Source organism: Morus notabilis, unplaced genomic scaffold (genome assembly GCF_000414095.1).
Source record: "Morus notabilis unplaced genomic scaffold, ASM41409v2 Scaffold475, whole genome shotgun sequence".
Classification (NCBI taxonomy): domain Eukaryota; kingdom Viridiplantae; phylum Streptophyta; class Magnoliopsida; order Rosales; family Moraceae; genus Morus; species Morus notabilis.
Genome location: NW_010360102.1, coordinates 135,513 through 157,379, shown reverse-complemented (window position 1 = coordinate 157,379; position 21,867 = coordinate 135,513). Strand labels below are relative to the sequence as shown.

Below are 21,867 nucleotides of genomic sequence, written 5' to 3'. Positions count from 1 at the left end.
AAAGAGTGGGCAAACTAGAGTATCAATCGTGTAATTGTAAACATGTTGTCCTTTCTAATAACTAAGAGCAACAAATAGTTCCAACCAGGAAACGATTTCAAATTTCACTCTTTTGAAGTGGATACTGGTCAAACAAAATACCATATTCCGCCATAACTCTTCCCAAGTTTAACCAAGCATAATACAAATATTTTATAAATTCTAAAACAAATGTGACTTTTTGTGCACGAAACAGGCTCTCGCTACCAAGCTGTGCTACATCCCTTCATATCAGCCTATAGAGAATCCCCATCTTGTTTTCCATATCTTTAATTCTTTCATTGACATGGTAACCAGTCCTTTATTCTTTTTCTCTTTTATTTCTTTTTCTTTTTCTCTTTTTTTTTTTTTTTTTTGTAAGTCTAATATCATAAAAACACATAATACAGCCTTATACCTTTTTTTTTGGCTAGAAATACAACCTCAAACTAAATATGTGTTAAATAAATGGTGCTTTTCAGCCCATTTCCAAAAACTAATTTCTGAAAAATAACTTAAACCCAACAAAACATGCATTTACTAATTTCCTTCTTCTTTAAGATTCAAAAAACAGTTTCTAGAAATAAAACCTAACAATGCAACTACTAAATCCCTAAAAAAAGAAATAATATGTAAGACTAACATTTATAACAAGAATAATACTCCGTGTTATACAAATTTTCCATCCCAACTTTTTCCCTAGCAAGAATTACAACATGCTTAAACTTATAAATTAACTCCACAAACATTACAAATACCAAACGCATTTTCGTAAAGAATTCAGAATCTAAAACTGAACATTAGTTAAGAAATTGAATACTAGAAATCGTGCATAAAAATGGTGCTAATTTCACTATTATATACCAGACCATTTTCTAATACGATTCCGACATGATCAGGCTGTAAAAAGTAACAGAGTTCCAGTAATGTATTTTCTCTATACTCCCCCCCAAAAAAAAAAAAAAAAAAAAAAAAAAAAATCCTCCGATAAATCACATTCACAATTGTTTTTCCGAGCAAGATTTCCAATAGACTAACACTCGTAAATTAACTCCAGAATGCAAAGAATTCATAATCTTAAGTGCGGATTGGACAAATTTAACTTGCATAAAATTGTTCCCAATAAAGATGAAAAAAGCTAGAAATAAGAAATATGAATTAAACAAGTAAACGAGCAGATTATAACATTAGCAACAAAAGAATATATACATATATATACATGTGTGTTAATTTATCGATTCATCCAAAAGTTTAAGCTATTAAGAGGTGGGTCAATAATAATTTTATACTTTAACACTCTCCTTACATATGGGCTTAAACAATCATATAGATAAATTAATTAAAAAGCCCGATACGTAACTACTTAAACTAGAAATATATTAAAAATTTAACGTGATAATAATTTAAATGGAAATAAAAAATACAATTAAAAAATTTAAACTCTGAATCTCCCACTTTATACCGTATTAATTTATCAATTCATCTCTATGAGCCAACATGTATATACATATATAACATATATATATATATATATAGATAGAAAGAAAGAGAGAGAAAGACTGACCCTCCATCGGCGAAGACGATTGAGGGGAGCATTTTTGGTGTTGGGAATATCGAAAGGATCAGAGGAGATATCATCGTCGTCCAAGTCGCCGGAGCGGCTGCTACCTCCGGCCTCCAGATCGCCGGCTCGCCGGTAAGGCGACCCTTTGAAGCTTGTCATCGTCGCCGGAGAAGAACACAGAAACGAAAAAACTGTCGCAGGAGAGATGGCACCGTCACTTCTCTAATCACTCTCTCTCTTTCATTCATTCCTCATCAATCAAAACCATTTCTAACAAACACAGTTTTGTTTCACTTTTTCTATACTACTAGTACTCACTAAGGAACAGGAAATATTTTAAACCATTTGTTTTTGTTTAGATGAGATTGATAATTAGGGTTCCCAAAAAACCGAAGAAATGTCAATATCAGATCTTATATAGAAAAAAAAAAAATATATATATATATATATATAAACATTTTTTATTTTTTTGTTGTATTTCTTTATCACTATTTTATTTTTTAGTTTTCTTAGAGGTATTTTTAGTATTTTTATTTTTACCATTTTTATTTTTACCTTGATAAATAATTGAAAGAATAATTGTGAGAGTAAAGAGTAAGAGGATTTTGGCTACCGACTGAATTCAAAGAGAATGTCTTCCTTTCGTCTTCTTGTACTTCTCCTTAGTTTTTATCTGTAAACACTGAGATTATGGATTTGTTAAACACGTTAAAATAATAATGGTAATAATAAAATAAATTGTTTCTCTGAATTTACACATATTATATATAGACAAACAAAACAAACCAAACCATAAAACATAAATATGTATGGCCGGTTTGGTCGGTCCTCAGAGCTCGAGAAATTTTGGGAAAATAAATCTTACAATAAATAGAAATTCTTACAAATTTTCCTGATACTTCTAAATTTTTTTTGTTTTTTTTGTTTTTAGCAAATTCATTGGTTCTCTTTTGATGGCAAATGGGAAATTCTCTTTTTCTATTTTTCTTTCTATAAATGAATATGTCTACTTACCTCTCAATAAAGTTTTAAAAAAAAGTTTCTATTATTTTCCTAAAAATTAAAAAAAAATAAAAAGAGTTTCAATTATTTTGGTTGGATGGACAGTTGTACCACATGCAAGAAGCGTGACATAATGGAATGTGAAACGGTTTTGCAAACTTTTTCTTAAAGTTATTTTATTATTGCGTTGGCACCACTTATTACGGTACATTTTTTTGTTTTTTTTACACTTTATGGTAAAATAAATTGGCACGCGCCAATTCCAAACACAAATAAATCAATAAATTGAAACCACCTGCTTGAATGGTGCAAATCAGTTATTCAGAGAAGACCATATGCATTACATAGCCAAATCCATCGACTTCACTAGAACAACACATATACTAAATACTATTTCAAAACAAAAAAGATGTACCAAATACTTTCTTAAGTGGACCCCATGAGAGATTTTGGTGTTTTTTGTTTTTATTGAATGACTAATGACCATTTGTATTGTTAGTAATATACTGTGGAGAGATGGCAATAGATGGTTGGATTAGTATTTTCTAGAATAGATAATGGAATACTTTTACACGTATGGATAGCGGTTGTGTATTTATATTAGGAATGAAGATAACGTGTTAGCTAAGGAGTGAGCCAACAAAAAGTAAGTGCAGTGTCGCCAGAAGTTGAAGCAAACGCGTGGAAAAAGTGCGGCCTAAATGTCAACTTTGGTGATTTCACTATGAGAAGATTGATATCAGTATGTTTTTCTTCTTTTTACTTCCTAGATACGTCTAAGTTTCATACTTTATTACTCCACTTTAAAAAACTCTCGTCTGATCAATGTATTATGCTGCGTTAGATACGTGGTGTGGTGGCAAAATTAAAAATTGAGTTCATCTTTTGAGTATAATTAAATCAGATTATTTCTATTCTATTAGTAGGATCCAAAACTTTTAAAATGATAATATAAATTGAAAATGACATGTAATATTCACTTTATTAGATAATATATAGATGTAAAAAAATTCACATGTAATGAATACTTATCAATATTAGAAAAGAAAAAAAGTTTAAATTTTCTTCTAAGTAAACACGTGTGAAGATTACGAAAGAAGAAAAGTTTAAATTTTCTTCTAAGTAGACACATGTCAACATTAGAAAAGAAAAAAAGTTCAAATTGTCTTTTGTTATACACTTGTCAAGTAGATGAACACTTAAAATTTCATCGATGGCCAAAATTTAACCAAAATACTTATGATACAAGAGTAGATATTAGATATGAAATTAATGGCTAAGATGTATTCACTTATGCTTTAGTGATTTCACGCTATTAGAGGATTGATGCACTGATAAGATGTCATTCTTCTTTTTCCAAAGTTTCATACTTTATTACTTCACTTAAAAAACTCATGTCTGATTAATGTATTATGCAGCGTTAGATGTGTGGTGTGGTGACGTAATTGAAAACTGTGTTTATTTTTTAAGTAGAATTGAATCAGGTCATTTCTATTCTATTTGTGGGATCTAAAATTTCTAAAATGACAATATAAATCGAAGATGACATGGCACTAATATTTTTTTTTTCTTTCAATTTAAAAATTTATTGATGATTCTCTCATCAAAAAGTTAAAAGTAATTGTGCCCACAATTTAGCCTCCGTTGATAATTAGACTTAGTAAATTAAAATAACATGTTCGTTTGCACTTTTTCTAAAAAGATAAAGGAAAAAAAGAAGAAAAACAAAATAAGTTATAAGTTCTAACGAGATCTTAAGAGCCACGACGTAAATATTCCTCAAACATGGTATGCAGGGTGGCTATATAAAAAATCACGAGTTTAAGTTGGGACCACGCCGGGTTAGTCTTCAGAAAAGATCCATGTACCGATCAGCAGGCAGTAAGCAGGAAGTAGATGCCACTCCTAGATTATTTGGGTATTTATTTACAACATTTTCTACTCCTACAATCTTTTTTTAAGACTCCATAACTTGTTATACCCAGAGCATATTTTTTATTATTCGAGGAACATTACTATAATCACAAAAAGCAGTCATAGATATATATTCTGATACTGATCGTGTAACTATAAAGACTTTAATTTGAATCCAATTGGAAAATGGAAAAAAGGCAAAAGTTTAATTAACCTACATAATTTTTCAAACATGACCACCTCTTAGATATTATAAACTTGAGAATTTGCTCACGAAGTTTCCTAGCGAATGTCAAAAGTTAAAAGTGTTAGCTTTGTTTTTAATTTTGATTCGTTGGGAGGTTATGGCTCTTTATTTATGAATCCAATCCTTTAAGAATAATAATATACCACTCTAATATCAATTCCCACTTGACCTTAAAGAAAAAAATCAATTTCAGGGTATATCTTATTAAATGTGTCTGCAAAGAAATTGTCACACGTATGTTACTATGATAAAAAAAACTGGATTCCCATAAAATTATATAGAACTTGGTATATATTCCTAGTATATTTTCGATATAAGTTATTGAAATTAGTAAAATTACATTAATAAATTAGTAAAATTTATAACAAGAATGAACTCTTCTTCTTCCTTTTTGCTTTTTTTTTTAAAAAAAAAAAAAGTAGCTGATCATAAATACTATGAGATATGAGGACTCTATTGATTAACATATGTAATTTAATACAAACACGCGTTTTTATATGAAAATTAAAATTCTTGCTAAACTAAGTACTAATTCAGCTTCAAAGTTCAACCCATATAATTTTCTTTTATTTGTTTTTCTCTTTTCCCATAAAACTTGCCTGTTATCCCGCGTGCACTCCGTAATGATTGAATTTTGGAAATATTGGAAGTCATAATGTTAAGGAGGAGAACAAGGTTTGAGTTTGAGTGTAAAGCACGTAATTTGATGACAGATTAAGACTGAAAAATTTGCAATGGAATAAGGGAATTAGGGACAATATAATCACAATATCATATGATTCCAACTAATTAACTAACGCCAACAGACCAAAGACTGTCGGCAAGTTAATCAACTTTTGAAAATGTCTTATCTCATTATTCTTAGCATAAAACGAAAGAAAAACAAAAGTAATTAACTTTTGAAAATATCATAGCAATATTCCTAAGAAATATGTGGACGCCGACAAGCTATCTACGACCCAAATAATTAAATGTATTTATTCCTAGTTTTTGTGAAAACAAAAGAGTAATGACAATGACCAAAATAAGATTGGTCACTTGTGTGTTTTTTATTTTACTTCTCAAAAATAAAGAAAAAAAAAGGACCAAATTTAAAGTAATTGAGAGGCTAATAATATTGTTTGTATAAACAGATAAGTTGGCCGCTTTTGGAGTAACAAATAGAAACAAATTAATATGGGAGAGGTGTAAGTTTCTTTATTGCTTTCTGGTTTTTTCTTCTTTTTAATAATTCCCTCTTCTCAATCGGGTTGTTTTCATTGAAAACAAATAACCATGAATTACTAAAAAGAAGAAAGGAAAGAGATAGACAGAGAGAGAAAAAAAAAGGAAGTCGAAAAGGATCAGGCAAGCCGGGTGATCGATGGACCAAAATCAGAGAAGATAATTAACTTTTTTTGCTAAAGAGAGAAGATAATTAACTTAGTAATTAAGAGTGTCTTATGGTCCAAACCAAAATTAACGATCCACAGTGGAAGCCATCCAAGATATATGTATATGCAACAACGTCCCTAAATATAGAATAAATGGGGGAAAAAAATAACCCTAAAAAATTATGTTAAAAACTGGTGGAAAAAAAACTCATCAATATATATTATTCTTCCCTAGTTAGACTCTCATATATATATATATATATATATATATGTAGGTGTTTCTTTTGATCAGGGAGGTTTTTGAGCAATTACTTAATAACATATTAACATGTAGTAAGGAATTCGATGATGACATATCAAGTTAATTAATTATAAGTTAAGCAAATCTTTAATCTAATACTTGGTTATTTTAGGAGAAAATAAAAGCAAGGGAAGTATATGTGTGTGTGTGTGTGTGTGTGTGTGTGTGTATATATATATATATATATATAACAAATCAGATCATATATGTAGCTATAGAGACACGTACCAATTAGAAATTATAGCAGAAGACAATTACTGATCGTCACCTCGAGAGACAAATGATCTTCCTTGAGAGAGCAAGAGATCACAACAATCACAGACGTAGCTAGTAGCAGTGATCAGCTGCAATAATGCCCACCAAGAAATTCTATATTAACAAATACTCTTCCCTGATCATCGGCTGAGAACAAAATAGGCTTAATTGACATGCAGGATCAATAACATATGATGATGATTACGTGATAATCAAAATTGATAACGTACGATCGATCGATCCTTAATTTGCTAGCTAGCTAGCTAGCTATTAATACTGCAAATATCTTCTTGTTGAAGCTGCAAAGATATATTCTGAAATATATATTGCCATAAATAGAAAGTATGAATATATATATTTTGGTTGTCTTGGTGGGGAAAAGAAAGCTAGATCAGCAACACCTGGAACTTAGAATTTGATACCTAACCCTGTACAAGAGGCAAACCTAAACATATATAATAAGACTATACATACATACATACATATATATATATATATACATACACATAGACACTTTAGATTAATTTAAAAATTCAGAAACTAATCCCAACTTTTACTGCAGTCTACCCGTCAGTGTGTGTGTGTGTATATATATATATATAGCCCCTACGTGAATAAAATCATGTACTTAAGAATACATAGTCAGTGCTAGATATTGACATATGCAGCATAAAATTTAAGAATAACTCCAGTATTGCTTTTGAAATTAATGAAATATATTCAGACAATATTCATGGTGCAAAAGATTAATTAATGTGCATGTATATATATTATATATTCGCATACAGTTAAGTACTACTATAGGCATATTGTTTTCAATACCAAGTAGCACATGGAATATTGAAAAAGTAGTTATTATTGTTGGCCGTTGTTGTTCGTGTACGGATAAGATTGATGTTAAATGAAAAGCCTTTTAACTTTTTTCATGATCTAAAGAACGTTATACACAACGTCCACAGATCAGTCCCTAACTAATATATACAGCATTAATTGATATATAGCAATATCTCTATATATATACACGCACATATATATATATATATATATATATAGAGAGAGAGAGAGAGAGAGATAAAATGATGAGCAGACACAGCTGACCTTATAATTAATGCATAAATATTGTAAGGAAATTTGACACCACCAGATGAATATTATCTATCATCCAAAAGAGGAAACATTTGGAAATTACTTGGTGTTTGGATGCTTACGTTTTTGCTAAATTTGGCATAAACAGACATGAGGTAGTTGGGTCACTTGGTTGCAGCAGGAGTACTACTACTTAAAATGCTACGCCAGCTAGATAGCTTATAATCTACCACTTCTGAGATGACCTGTGATCTTCTTTTCCAATTAGTTTTAACTTTTCTATTCGGTTGCTTTTACACCTTCAAGCAAGGTATATTTCTACAAATTAAGTATTTTACTTTTTTTTTTTTTTTTCTTTTCGGTTCAACTGAGTCGGTTCTGAAAGTTACGAGGGACGGTGGTAATTTTCTAAAGGGACTTGACGGTTCCTCTATTGAATGCTTTTTTTTTTTTTTTTGGTTCTTTTTTTAATTTCTTTCTAAGTAAATGGCCTCTATTGTTGATAAAGACAAAAAGGCAACAGGTATTTTTTTATTATTTTTTGTCTTTTAAGGGATATGTCTTTGAATAATTCTATTTGGACATTAAATATTGGGCAAAATGTGATTATCATCGAAACTAATTAGTTTCACTACCGCTGAGCAAAACGAAGAAGATGAGGATAAGGACGACAATGCTGCTAATTTAGGAGAATAAAATATCTATTTTTATTTTTTTTATTATTAATACTTTTTAGTATAAATTAATTAATTTACTTTTTAAGATTTATTTTATTATTGTGTTGACTTTTTTATATCAATTTTTTATTAACAAATATCAATTTTATTATTAAATTTTCTTCTAATTTATATATTTAATATTTAATATTATTAGGAAATTAGGGCAAAAAAAAAAATTGTGACGACAAATCTAAAAATGTCGTCGCAAATAGTCTACATTATTAGCGATGACACTTTGAAGCCTATGGCCACAAAAAGGTTCTAACAACTTTTACAATGATATATGTCGTCGCAAATAATTTAGAACACGTCATTATTAATGACATGTTCGACAGAACATTCGTGACGATTTATTCGCGATGACATTTCAAAACTATGTTGTCGCAAATACATTATTTGCGTCTAATTGTTTGCGACGGCTAATTTCCGGCGACAACTGAAAACAAAAACAAAGAATGATTAAGCAAAACACTGCCACACGGAAGCAATAACTGACAAAAATGGAACAAAATACTATCGAGGACCACAAAGAAAAAACTAAGGAAAAGCTCGATCATATACTCCGGATGGAAAGACCAAAAAGATGACTAGTTAGTTAAAACCTTATGATGATATAACTAAGCCAAAGGGAAAATCCCAATAAAAAGGAAAAAGAGTGCATAGTCGAAGCTAAGCTTAATTAGAAAAACAAGGCAAACGCTACTTTACTAAGACATGACCAAAGTGGCACAAAAATCTGGAGCAAGCTTATCAAGTGAGCAACTACTTAGTAGCCAGCTTATTGGCCACTTGATTAATCCCTTCTCTATAGATATGCATGCGAAGCCTGAAAATCAATGGAATTAAGGTAATCAAGAGCAATGGAGCAACGAGTTTTGCTGTGATCCTAAAGTAATAATAACTCGACCGCGTAAGAGGAATCACATACAAAGTAGAGAGCTTGTTCCAACCAAAATTTTTCGCGAAATAAAGAGAAGCATGATGCATCTCCTAATAACTCCGCCTCAAAAGCATAAGCAATTATTCCGAACGAAATAGAGAAACATCCTTTGTAGAAGGCCTTGTAGGTCCAGAAAATACCACAACAAGTAGTAGGGCCAGGAAAAAAGGAGGAAACCATTGAACATGGAGAATATAATTAGGAGCAATCCAATATTTTCCCCCACACTCTTGAGCTTTCGAACTATCGACAAATCGTCAATTGAGCTTTTCGTGTCCCCCGAATCGAAGTCATCCACATCTTCAATGCACGCCATAATGGCAGAAGTGCGTACAGGAAAGAGAATTTCTAAGAGAAAACATGCGTCAAGTTCAAAATTTTATTGAACTTGAACTAAGAGAAATCCCAACTTTCTTCCGCCAAGCTTTCACTACCCTTCTCCTTTTGATTATTTTCAAGTAATTAATTAGCATTAGCTGCAAACTAAAACTTTCCTTGTGTGTAAGGCTCTTTTTTATTGTCCTCGTGATGTATAGTAGATCATCATGTTTTTTCTCTTGTCCTCATATTCCACTGCCAACATATACAAATATTTTATGTATACAACTCCTTTTGCAGCCTCTTTATAGCAATATATGGGCAAGAAATATTCTTTCATATAACGGCAGTAATAAACTATATATATATATATATAACCATGAGTTTGTCATATTATATAACCATGGATCCAAAGTGAAACTCCAGCTATATACATATGTTGGCAGTAGCCAGTCAAACATAGTACGTAACTCTCATTCATGCATGGTACATGATACGGTATGAGGATCCATATTGTATATATAATCCGAAAGAGTAGTACTAAGGCTAACTTGGATATATCAATATAATTTCCATGACGTAGCACTGAAACAGATGTACAAAATATTAAATTATCCAATGAATATCAAGTTTTCAATATTCATATAACTCAATGATTTGAATAATTTGAGGCATTTCTCATTTTGCTTTGCTAGCTTATCATGACCAATTCAGTATCCCCAGAGGTCATTGATGCTTAAGATCTCAGCGACGTCAAAGCGATCCCCAACCAACCTCCAATAATTTATCCTCAAATTATTCAGCTGCGCATTTAACTCAAGACCCAATATCCTAAACAAAATTCCTCCGAAAACGTGATTGAGAACCATTAATTTCAACCTCGGTCTATAAGACGCAAGAGATTGTTGATTATACACTTTGTCAAATCAATATATATATATATATATATATAATTCTCCATCTTATATGCATTAGACATAAACTTCATTCATAAATTATCATCACAAATATGTGGCAATTGGCAGCAGATGGCTTTGAATTATTTAAATTCAATCAATAATTCATAGTTTCTCATGATATTTATAGAGAAGGTAATTGCAGTCTCTAGATTTGGATTTATTGTGAGCTTTAACTATTTTCGGATTTTTTGGTGTCTTTCAATATAGTTAAGAGTCTTTCTAAGTTTACTATATACACAATGACATATAAGTCCAATATATATGCTTGCCCCGAATTAATTACTTTATTATAATAAGCTACACTTTTAAAATCTTCAACTAGATTTGATGCATGCATGGAGATAAAATCTCTTGATATCAAGTCAAATTAACAGTCAAAGATCATATTCCAGTACCATTTTTAATGATGAAAGTTATATGCTTTAATTGGTGGGGAAACGTAAAAAGTGAAAAGGAAAAGAAAAGTGTGAGACAATCTATAGGAGAACATAGAATAGTTGGTTGTTATAAAAGAAAGCAAGAAAAAAGAACAAACAAAAAAAAAAAAAAAAAAGGACCTACTGACCCCAAATTTCATGAATTCCTTTATTGTAGAAAAAAAAAATATTGATTGATTTTTTTACTAATTACTAGTTTTGTAACGCGCTACCTACGTATTGTCTTGTTATAGACACTTAAAGAGTTTATTATTTACTGAATAATGAGAAATTCGTTTATACAACTATTTAAGGAGTTTTGAATTTATTTTAAAAAGGAGTATGTATAAAAATAACAATTTATGAGAAAAAAAAATTAAGTAGGAACATATTTAAATAATATTATTTTAACCAACTAAAAATAAAATAAAAACACATACGAAAAAATTACTCTCATATTAATAAAATGAGGAACAACATATTTTAAAATAAAATAAAATAATTAAAATGTCAAAAAAATCACAAAAAAATGAAGATATAAAAGTATATAAAAAAAACTAAATGGAAGGGCTGCTAGAAAAAAGTTTTAGCTCTTTTATTTATTGTTACATTATTATTGTTATTGTTATTATAGATTTAAGAGTACTTTTGCTTCTCATATGCCATGTCTGCTGAAGTACAGATCATTGCAGCCGATTTCCAATAAAGATGCTTCCTTTCCCTAGACATTTCACGTTCTCTAAATGTAGGAAATTTATTGAAAAAGAAACTATGTGCTCCTAATAGTAATCAAACTCCTAGCCAGTACTATTCAAAACTCAAATAAACCTTAGGAGAACTCAAATAAATCCTAATAGATAAATGTTAAATAAAATATCTATAAAATAATTCAAATCTTTAGATAATTTTAATCCTATATTTAAGTTTCTAATATGTTTATATTTGCTCTCCATCTGGAAGGAATGTGCCCATCGGATACTGCAATTTAATAGAAATTAAAATAAATAAATAAACCTTATTGAGTCCCGGCCCCTTTTTTAGCTCTTTTTTAAAAATAAAAAAAAAAAAAAAAAACGATCAAAAAATAACCCCTCACCCCACGTTTGATCAATCCAATTTTTAAAATACCAAAAATATCCTTAATAATATGAACTGAAAAAAATACCTAACACACTCTTCATGTTTAGCTAAAGTACCACTTTTGCCCCCTTATTAAACAAAGATCTACTTGTGTTTGCAAAATCAGTCAGAGTATAAAAGTGAAAATTATAATTTTTTAAGAATCACTGGTACCGATTCCAAAATTCTATTTGATTGGTTTTTTTAAGAGATTGTTTTAATTATATGAAAAAATTGACATATTTGGTTAAATTTATGATAATATGTTTTGAGTACATAAAATTAGTAATCTTGAATTATTATATTATATAATTAATAATCACCTACAAATAAAAATTGATATATTACTAATATACTCATAATTATTAGTTTATTATCAATTAATTAATGTATTAGCAAATAATAATTAGTAGATTAATAATTTATTAGTATACTATTTACTAATTAAATAATCAACTTTTTAGTTCAACAATTAAATAACTAATTAATTAATTTTTAATTATTTGTTAATAACTTGTTATTAATGTATTACCTAATCGACTTTTGGTAATTTATCTTTAACTAATAAGCAATTACTAATTATTAATTATTAATTATTGTCGATTAACATATTGCAAATTTAATGATTAGCAATTAATATTTAATTATTAATTAAGTAAGCGTTATTTATTTATTGATTAACAAATAAAAATTAATATATTATATAATTGATACGTTAATTGTTAATTATATACATGGCAACCTATTATTGATTAATTCATCATTAATATAATACATAATTAATATTTGGTAATTAATCTTTAACTACTAATTATAAATTTTTATTAATTAATATATTAAAATTTTAGTTATTACAAATTAATATTTAATTATTAATTAAGAAACTGCTATTTATTTATTATCTATTAATATTTAGGAATTCAACAAATGATATATTCTTCAATTGGTGATTTACAATTAGTAATTACTTATTTAATATAACATAATTGATAAGTTTTAGAAAAAGAAAAAAGAAAAAAGAAAACAAGTTTTTAGCACTTTTACTTCCGGCTAGAAAAGGAGAACATTTCCAAACTAGTTGTATCATTTTCAAAAACATATACTAAACAAACGCTACTTAGGCACCATTTCCAAAACGAGCTTTATTGGAAAATATGAAAAATATTTTGGTAATTACCAAATAGGCACAAAATATTCCCTCAAATGATGATAGTTTTCAATAATAACAGCATTACCCTTCCCAATTTATATTATAAACCATTTAAAACATTAATTACTAAATTATTGAACAAAATAAATCTTCAAACGTAAAACTCTTAAAAGAAAAATGAAAATAATAGTTGAAAAAAATTGTAGTAAATAACATATTTTGAAGTTAAATTAAGCAAATAATATATTTTAAAACTATTTGAAGTAAATAACTGTTTACATGGTAAATAAATCATAATGATACATTTAAGAGTAGTGATGCATTTACGACTGGTAAAAAATAACTTACATGGTTTTAGAAATAACTCTATAGTGCCCGTATGCAATGCGGTTTTTGTAAATGAGTGTAAATGAGCCAATTTCTTTTGAGAGTGTTTTTAGTTCTCATAACAAGTGAGGACAGCCCAGTTAGTTACAGGTTCTCCCACTCTAATTATAGATTGAGGGTTCAAGTCACTTTGAGCCTCACTTAATAATGGTGGCATCCCCTCCCCTTGTATGAGGGACAAAAGTGTTATTTGTTTAAACATAATGGATGTTTGAGTATTTTTTTCCTGTAAAAATATTAATTATTAAGAGTAGTTTTAATATTTTTAAAATTTGACTGGTCAAAAGTAGTATAACGAGTTATTTTTAAAACTATTTCCAAAAACATAAAGGATAAACGAACGCAGGCGATATTTTAGGAATTTATTTAATAAGAAAGACAAAATGTATTTTAGCTGACCACATGGAATGTTTTGGATATTTTTTTCTTTTACTAATATATGATTATATAAAGTGACATTTTTTTGACAGTGTAAATCCATTTTTATTCTCTCTATGAACACCTTCAGTTCATAAGTTTAAATAAAAAATTTGAACATAGATTTAAATATTTCATATGAGTAAATGCTGTAACAAAAATATTTAAATTGTGATTCAAACTAGTGAAATAAATTGAAACACTCTCTTATTTTGTTTTGTTTATATTTTAGTATTTATTATTACTTTGTTTTGTTTATTATAGTTCAGCATCTCTCAAAAAAAAAAAAAAAAAGCTTGCCTAGCTAATGATCACCCGCAAAATTGCATACATATCCTCTTTTTTACTCTGAAATTGCATACAATTCACATATGTATATATCCGTTTATAGAATATTATTTAGAGGGAAAATTCTCTTAATTATGGGAAAGTCCAAAAAAGAGAGAAAAGGACCAAAAAAAAGAGTAACTAAGAAAAATAAAAATAAAAACAAGTAAAGGGGAAAAAGGAAAAAGAAAAGGAAAAAAAAAAATATATATCCGTTTATAGAATATTATTTAGAGGGAAAATTCTCTTAATTATGGGAAAGTCCAAAAAAGAGAGAAAAGGACCAAAAAAAAAGAGTAACTAAGAAAAATAAAAATAAAAACAAGTAAAGGGGAAAAAGGAAAAAGAAAAGGAAAAAAAAAGAAGAAAAGAAAAGAAAAGAAACTATTTTAGAAATAATTATTTTTTAAAGGACAGGCTTAAAGCCTTCAACACGGTTTGTGATGAAAAGGATAGCTCGAACCCCCTACACACACGGCTGGGACCCTCTTACATGGTTTATGATAGTGATGAGGTTATTTTTGTCATAACAAAAAATAATATGATTTTTGCTTCTTATTTGTAGTTTTTCCTTCAATTCTCTTTTTTTTTTTTTTACTGTTTAAGTCTAATCCCCATAAGCATACATATTAGTTTGCCTACGGATTTAAGCTTCGAGAATCCTTTGATTCTTTTTGGCTTTTTTTTTTTTTTTTCCCACATTTTTTTTTTTTTTTTTTTTTTTTTTTTTTCCTTTAATTTTTTTTTTTTTTTTTTTTTTTTTTTTTTTTTTTTTTTTTTTTTTTTCAAGGGAAAGATTTCACCCATTCCCCAACTAGTCAGCTCTTTATGTTATTCGTGTAGACTTTTTAACATCGAAATTTGCAATCCTAATTATCAGTGTTCTGATTAATATTTTTTTGGTATATCATTATCTCTCACATATTATTCACCAAAAACAATTAATTCTCACATATTATCCTAATTATCAATTAATTACGCTTGTGAGCCCAGTGTTGTCCTCAATTTTAGAGAACTTAACCGAAACGTTCATTTTTATTTCTTAATTTCTTAAGTCAGTCAACACTCTTAATTGTATATGGAAAAACTATTAAGTCTTTATATATATTATTTTTACTATAAATAAAGTCAACCTAAAGTTGTTGGGAAGGGGGAGTTTTTCCACCGTCATTTCTATTTCATGAGCTAATTGATAGGTCACTAAGCACATTCATCTTTTCTTTCACTTGTATTTTAATTTACCCATTTTCTTCCCTTAATTTCCCCCCCAGCCCCGCGATGACCAACGTACCACCTACTTAAATTTAAGTTGTAACATTCACTAAACCTAATAAGTTTGGTATAGGAGAGGAAGGTAATTAATAGAAAGGAAAGAAAGACATATAAATTAATGAGAAAAATAAATAACCTTTCTCTTATTATTATGTTTAGTATGAATTCGCTTCTCTAATCTGAAATTTTTATAAAGATTAAAATTTGGCTAGACTTTTAATGAATTGATCTTTCACCCAATCTATTTATTATTCTTTTCTCTTCTACTAAACAAACGTGACTACTAAAATACTTCCAATAATTCTCTCACTTCTCATCTATCTCCTTTCTACCAAACAAGCGTTAAATGTCATTTGCTAGCATTGGTCACAAAGTCACCTAAATATAGATCACTAACTAGCCAAGGTCACCCAAGTGACCATTGAGAAAGAATTAGCTATAGTCAAAACTCTAGTAATTAGATCTTGCACTCTGTCTGAGTCAAACATCTCGTCGTTTTACTCCGGCGACGATAGAAGATAAAAAGGAGAGAGAAGACCGAAAATCAAAAAAGATAAGTTCAAAGACTGAATTGGATTAGAATACGCAAAAGAACTGAAAAGAAGTTAACTTTTTAAGAATCTATAAGTAAAACTAAAATGAGTAATATTTCTAATTATATCCTTTTATTTTTCTTTTCTAGTACTTCTCCCTATACATGCATACACATGTACTCGTGTCATGAAGTATCATACATCAACACAAATATTGCTTTGCTTATTAAGAGAAATAAAAAGAGCGTACCTTATTATATATACGGTAGAGGAAAAGGCATAAGAAGTCTCCAAAAAAGTTGATGGTAGCTTAAGCAAAAGGAAAAGTTATCCAAATTGACTTCGAAAGCCTCGAATATTATTCCAGTTTTTCACCTCCGGAATCAGAAAAGAATCACAGACAAAGCCAGCCATTCATGATAAACCGACTTGGATAAAGCATATGTATCTGACCTCTTAAAGAACAAGAAACGGACTGTCAAGAAATAAGAAGGAAGCTGCTGCTATAAATATGTATATCAGAAAGAAGTCACGGGCTCACGCCTTCTTTAATAAGAAAAGAAAAAGAAAAAAGAAAAAAGGAAACATCCAAACTAATTGATCATTATATGCTCTCTCTCTCTCTCTCTCTCTCTATATATATATATATGTATATGTATATGTATATGTATATGTAGACGTCTCATAAGTCATATTATAACAACTTCACATGGTGCAATTTCTTTGTAAATACTCGTTAGAATATTAGTGGTACTACACGGCTGGCAATTTCTTCCATTTATTTGAGTGCGAGAGAGATACTATAAAAAGATCACTAATATATGTGTCAGGTATAACTACGACCCAAAGAGAAACTTCCTGGAAATTTGTTGGTGTACCCCATTAATAATAGACCATAAATAGACCTTGTATAAATCATCACGAGATATCTATAGTGTGAATGTTACGATATTCAAGTGCTAGCTAGTTTGCGGAAAAACAATGCGCCCAACGAAAAAAACTTAAAAACTTTTTTCATGATCCAATTGTATTTGGGTGCTTTTTCTTTGTTTCAAAGTCTTTGTTTTTCATTTCTATCTTTCTTTTGTTTTCTTCTTCCCTTTTTAACAATTCTGTGGTAGTAAAATAAAATAATCTCTCTGTAAGACTCTACTCAAATGATTATATCTCATGATCATATTAAATTAACGAAAATATGATAATTTGATACAGCTCGATAAAAATCTGACAACTAATTAGAACAGTGTCCTATCTATATGAAACCATACAATAAAATTTTTTATTTTTTTTGGAATACAATATTGGAACATTCTCTAGTATGCCAATATACCAGTAAGTCAGGTTTTTTGACCATTAGATCTATATAAAATCACGTAAAAGTAAAAAAAATACGTAGATATTATGATTAGAAAACTTGACATACCGATACAATAGACATATCAGAAAATCTTCCTAGCTAATAGTAACAATAATTGTAATAATAAATGATGAAAAAGTGCATATAGATGTAGTAGGTTCTGAAATAATTAGATGGACATCCGATCAACAACATTTACACACGTACGAGAAAACTATACACATGTACCTATATGTATTAATCAAATCAAATTAGTTAAATAAAGATGGATTTGTTAAGTGTTAGGTCTTTTTCCTTTTTAATCAATGGAAAGAGGAGTAGTCCCCCACTCAAATTTATTTAGAAGATCAAAAAGAAAACAAAATAAAAAGAATGACTAGCAAAACAAGAAAATAAAAGGTATAAGGCCGAACCAGAAAAGCCATACACAACATTATAATATTATCAGTTTCTAATTATTTTAAAATTAAATGTTTAATTTAACAAGTTTCGAAGCTTAATAAAAATATAAGAAAGAATAGAAACTACAAGCTGGAACTGTATTAAGTGGAACATCGCCAGAAGAAACTACAGCAACGACATTGAGCTCCACTGGAATTTCCAATGTTGAGCTCTCATAGTGCTTCGAAACAACTAAGAAAATTAAGGCTTCATTCGTTCCACTATTCGAATCACAACTCAAACGTTTTGTTATAGTATTTTCTCTTACAAAAATTTAATTACAACCTTTTAAACAATAATATTTTCTCTCACATAAATTTATTTTTCAACTCAAGTTCTCCACACAAATGAAATCTAAATGACTCAACAAATAGACGTCACAAAAATGAAGACAAAGTTCTTTTTCTTTTCTTTTCTTTTATTTTTTATTTTATATACTCAAACTTAAATCATTGATTCTGCTATAAGGTTTTTTTTATAGTCAAACATTTTTTTTTACTTGACCTATGGGTAGGCTAAAATATGGGGTGCACCAAAAAATCTCCCTTTTTTTAAGTATAAAATACAACTTGTTTACTTTCTAACCTTCCACTTGTTTTTGCTACGCATATAAAGTTTATAAATAACTTTGCTTCGTCCTAAAGATTTATGTGTTCAAATAATTAACAATTAACGTCTTTCGGTGTGTACAAATTTGTTTATTAGTTAAATTTTATAGAAATTATATTTTAAAAAAATTACAGTCATAACAAAGCTTTGTGATGGTTCATTTTAAGTAAAACAGCTAAGAAAATTCTGCTTTCTTATTAGTTGATTAAGTAGTTTTACTAAACTCTTAAAATGTAATGGAAAAAAAAAGAACTAAACCTTTAAAATTTAATTTTTTGTATATTAAAATAATTAAATAGATTAAATACACACGTGCAACTTAAACTAGTACTATATAGAAGTGTGAGTTGGGGAAAAACAGTATAGTTCTTTCACGACCATTGTATTTAGGTGTTGGTCTTTGTTTTTCAGTTTTCTCTTTCTTTTCTTCTTTTTTCTTCTCTTCTTTTTTTTTAACAAAATTCTGTAGTGGTCTAATAAAGTAACCTATTGGTGAGACCGTATGACCATCTCATAATCACATCAAATTAAGAAAAATATCACAATTTAATATTCTAAACTTAATAAAGATCTAATAATTAATTAAAACATGTCCTACCATTAAGATATTTCTCATACTCTACTATAATATTTTCCTTAGTACAACCTATAAATAATAATAATAATAATGGGGGGCAGAAAATTGCATGTAGATCTAGTAGGTTATGAAATAATTACATAGACACCCTATTAACCGAAGCTCATTACAGCAACACACAAGAACGAGAAAAATTTACACCTGAACCCCTATGTATTAATCGAATTAGTTAACAAATTTGGATTTTGCTGTGTAAAGTCTTCTTTTAAATATATAGAGAGAGGAGTAAATCCCTTCTCAAATTCATTAACAAGAAAAAGAATGGCTAAGAAAACAAGCAAAAAAAAAAAAAAATGTACGAAAACAATATCATCATTTTCAAATTATTTCAAATTTAAAAGTTTATTTTTACGAGTTTCAAAACTTCACAATTATGATAAAAAGTATATACAATATTTGAAATAGCATTATACATTAGAGTATAAAATAGAATAATACATTATATATATAACAGAAATAGTAGAAAATAGGCCAATATGAAAAGCTTAAGAAAGTATATAGGCCAACTTTTAGGTATAGAAATTAATAGGCCATAACTTGTCAAGTTATGGTTCATAACCAGATAAGTTATAGACAAACTTGTCAAGTTATGGTTCATAGCCAGACAAGTTATGGACAAAAATCGTAAATAACTTATCAAGTTATGGTTCATAACCAAACAAGTTATGGACGAAAACAATAATTTAGCCTATTTATTAACTTATGTAAACTATTGACTTATTAATTTTAATTCATCTCAAATTTTAGCATATTTCCCTCTTTCTCCCTATATATAATATTTTCACAAACCAAATAAAGCATTGACAATGGTATTCACATTGAAGACGGTCCAACTCTTTCACTCACTTTGTTAGTCCATATGTGTCTTTTTAGTGAGAACTAGTTTTCGCTCTCTGCACGCGGGAGAAATCTTATAAAAATTGATTTGGCATATAATAAAAATTTTGTTGTGATTTAATAATTATTTTAGATTCATTTTATAGATAACATTTTCTGATTCTCATAAAATAAAGATAAAATTTCAAGTTTAACCATTGTTTTTTCTAACTCTATTATTTATGTCATTATACAAAATTTTGATGCCACTAAAAAAAATAACCTGCAGAATACGAAATGATAACCTACAGATTACGACAGATTACAAATGATAGATAACCCGCAGATTACAAAAGGTAACTTGCAAGTTATAAAATTATTATTCTCAAGTAAATTTAACTACATTTATTTATAAAATGTCCATATGCATTCAAGAATGAAAAGAAAACAACTATCTCACAACTCCAAATGTCAACTAGAAACTTCTTATTTGTTTTTTGCCCCAAAAATAGCCTCTGAAAGTCTTTAAACAAACACAAATATCCTCAAAACTGTCACAAAGTACTTCTTGATCTTTGACAAGTCCACTTCTGTAAAAATCAAAAGTTGCACAAAACAATAGTGGATGTTCTTATGACAACCTTAATTCTGAATAAAGCTTGACCTAATTCATAAAAGCCCAATCTTCTTCTTCTAGAGTTTTGAGATTGGGTAATCTTGATAAATACTCTTTAAAAGTGTGTGAGTCGGGACTTTTACCCTTTATTTTTTATTCATAACTTTTTTAATCAAATAATTATACTAACAAAAGAATATTTATCAAGATAAAAAAAATAAAGATCCAAACTCATGCACTCTAAGGTAAATTCTTCATTTTTTCTTTGATATATTTAACCATGTCTTCTTCCATATCATATGAAAGCATCAAAAGTATTAGACCTTGTCTTTGGGGAGAGAAACTAGAGAGGAGTAGAAAAGCATAGAAAATCTTAGTAAAAGAATGTCATAAGATAAATTCAGCGACAATAGCATAAATAAAAGTGTTATTTTATTGATGACATTTTGAAAATTTCCTTAAAATAGATGAATGAAACATTTATAAAAGAATATCTTAAGTGTATTATAAGTACATGGTATAATCTATCAAGAGCTTCTATCAATTTTTCACTAACAAATTAAAATAAAAATTAAAGTAGTATATGTTTTTTTAATGCAAACATATTTAATAAGAACAAGAATAATATCGTATCTCTATAGTGAAAACAGAATCCTATTTTATAGAAAATATAAGGCTTATCATTTTATTCACTAATTTTATATTCTTCCTATCTCCGTTTTCTATTAAGTTTTCTTCTTTTCCCCTTCGAAAAATATGGTGTAAAGGAAATCAATTGACAATTAGATGAGAGATACGATACAAAAGTAATGCAAAGAAGACTCCAAATCTAAGAAAAAGAAAAGAAATTACAATATAGATTTAATATTAATTTGAAATTTATCAAAAGGAAAATGTATTCCTATACGTTTTCTATTTAACATGGACCCATATTTTACCTTATTACAAAGCATCAAGATTGGAGAAAAAGAGAGAGACAGAGAGAATATGATCAACATAATGAACGAGAAGCGGAAAAAAAAAAATAGATTAGATATTAATTTGGAAAGATTAGGACTTTCGGAAGGAGTTTTG

The 21,867-nt window shown here is 28.6% G+C and overlaps 1 protein-coding gene across 4 annotated transcripts in view; it reads right to left on the bottom strand.

Annotated features, from left to right (window-relative positions):
• The window catches only part of LOC21389033 (calcium-transporting ATPase 10, plasma membrane-type), an 18,938-nt gene extending 12,165 nt beyond the window's left edge, over window positions 1-6,773 (bottom strand). For 2 of the 4 annotated variants that reach the window (XM_024164156.1, XM_024164153.1), the window contains exon 1: window positions 1,583-1,976. In XM_024164156.1, coding sequence (XP_024019924.1) covers window positions 1,583-1,741 — 159 coding nt within the window. In that variant the 5' untranslated portion in view covers window positions 1,742-1,976. Of the gene's footprint in view, window positions 1-1,582; window positions 1,977-2,195; window positions 2,265-6,647 lie in introns of those variants that run through there. The other 2 variants (XM_024164155.1, XM_024164154.1) reach the window with 2 other exon arrangements.
• Between the last annotated feature and the right edge of the window lie 15,094 nt (window positions 6,774-21,867).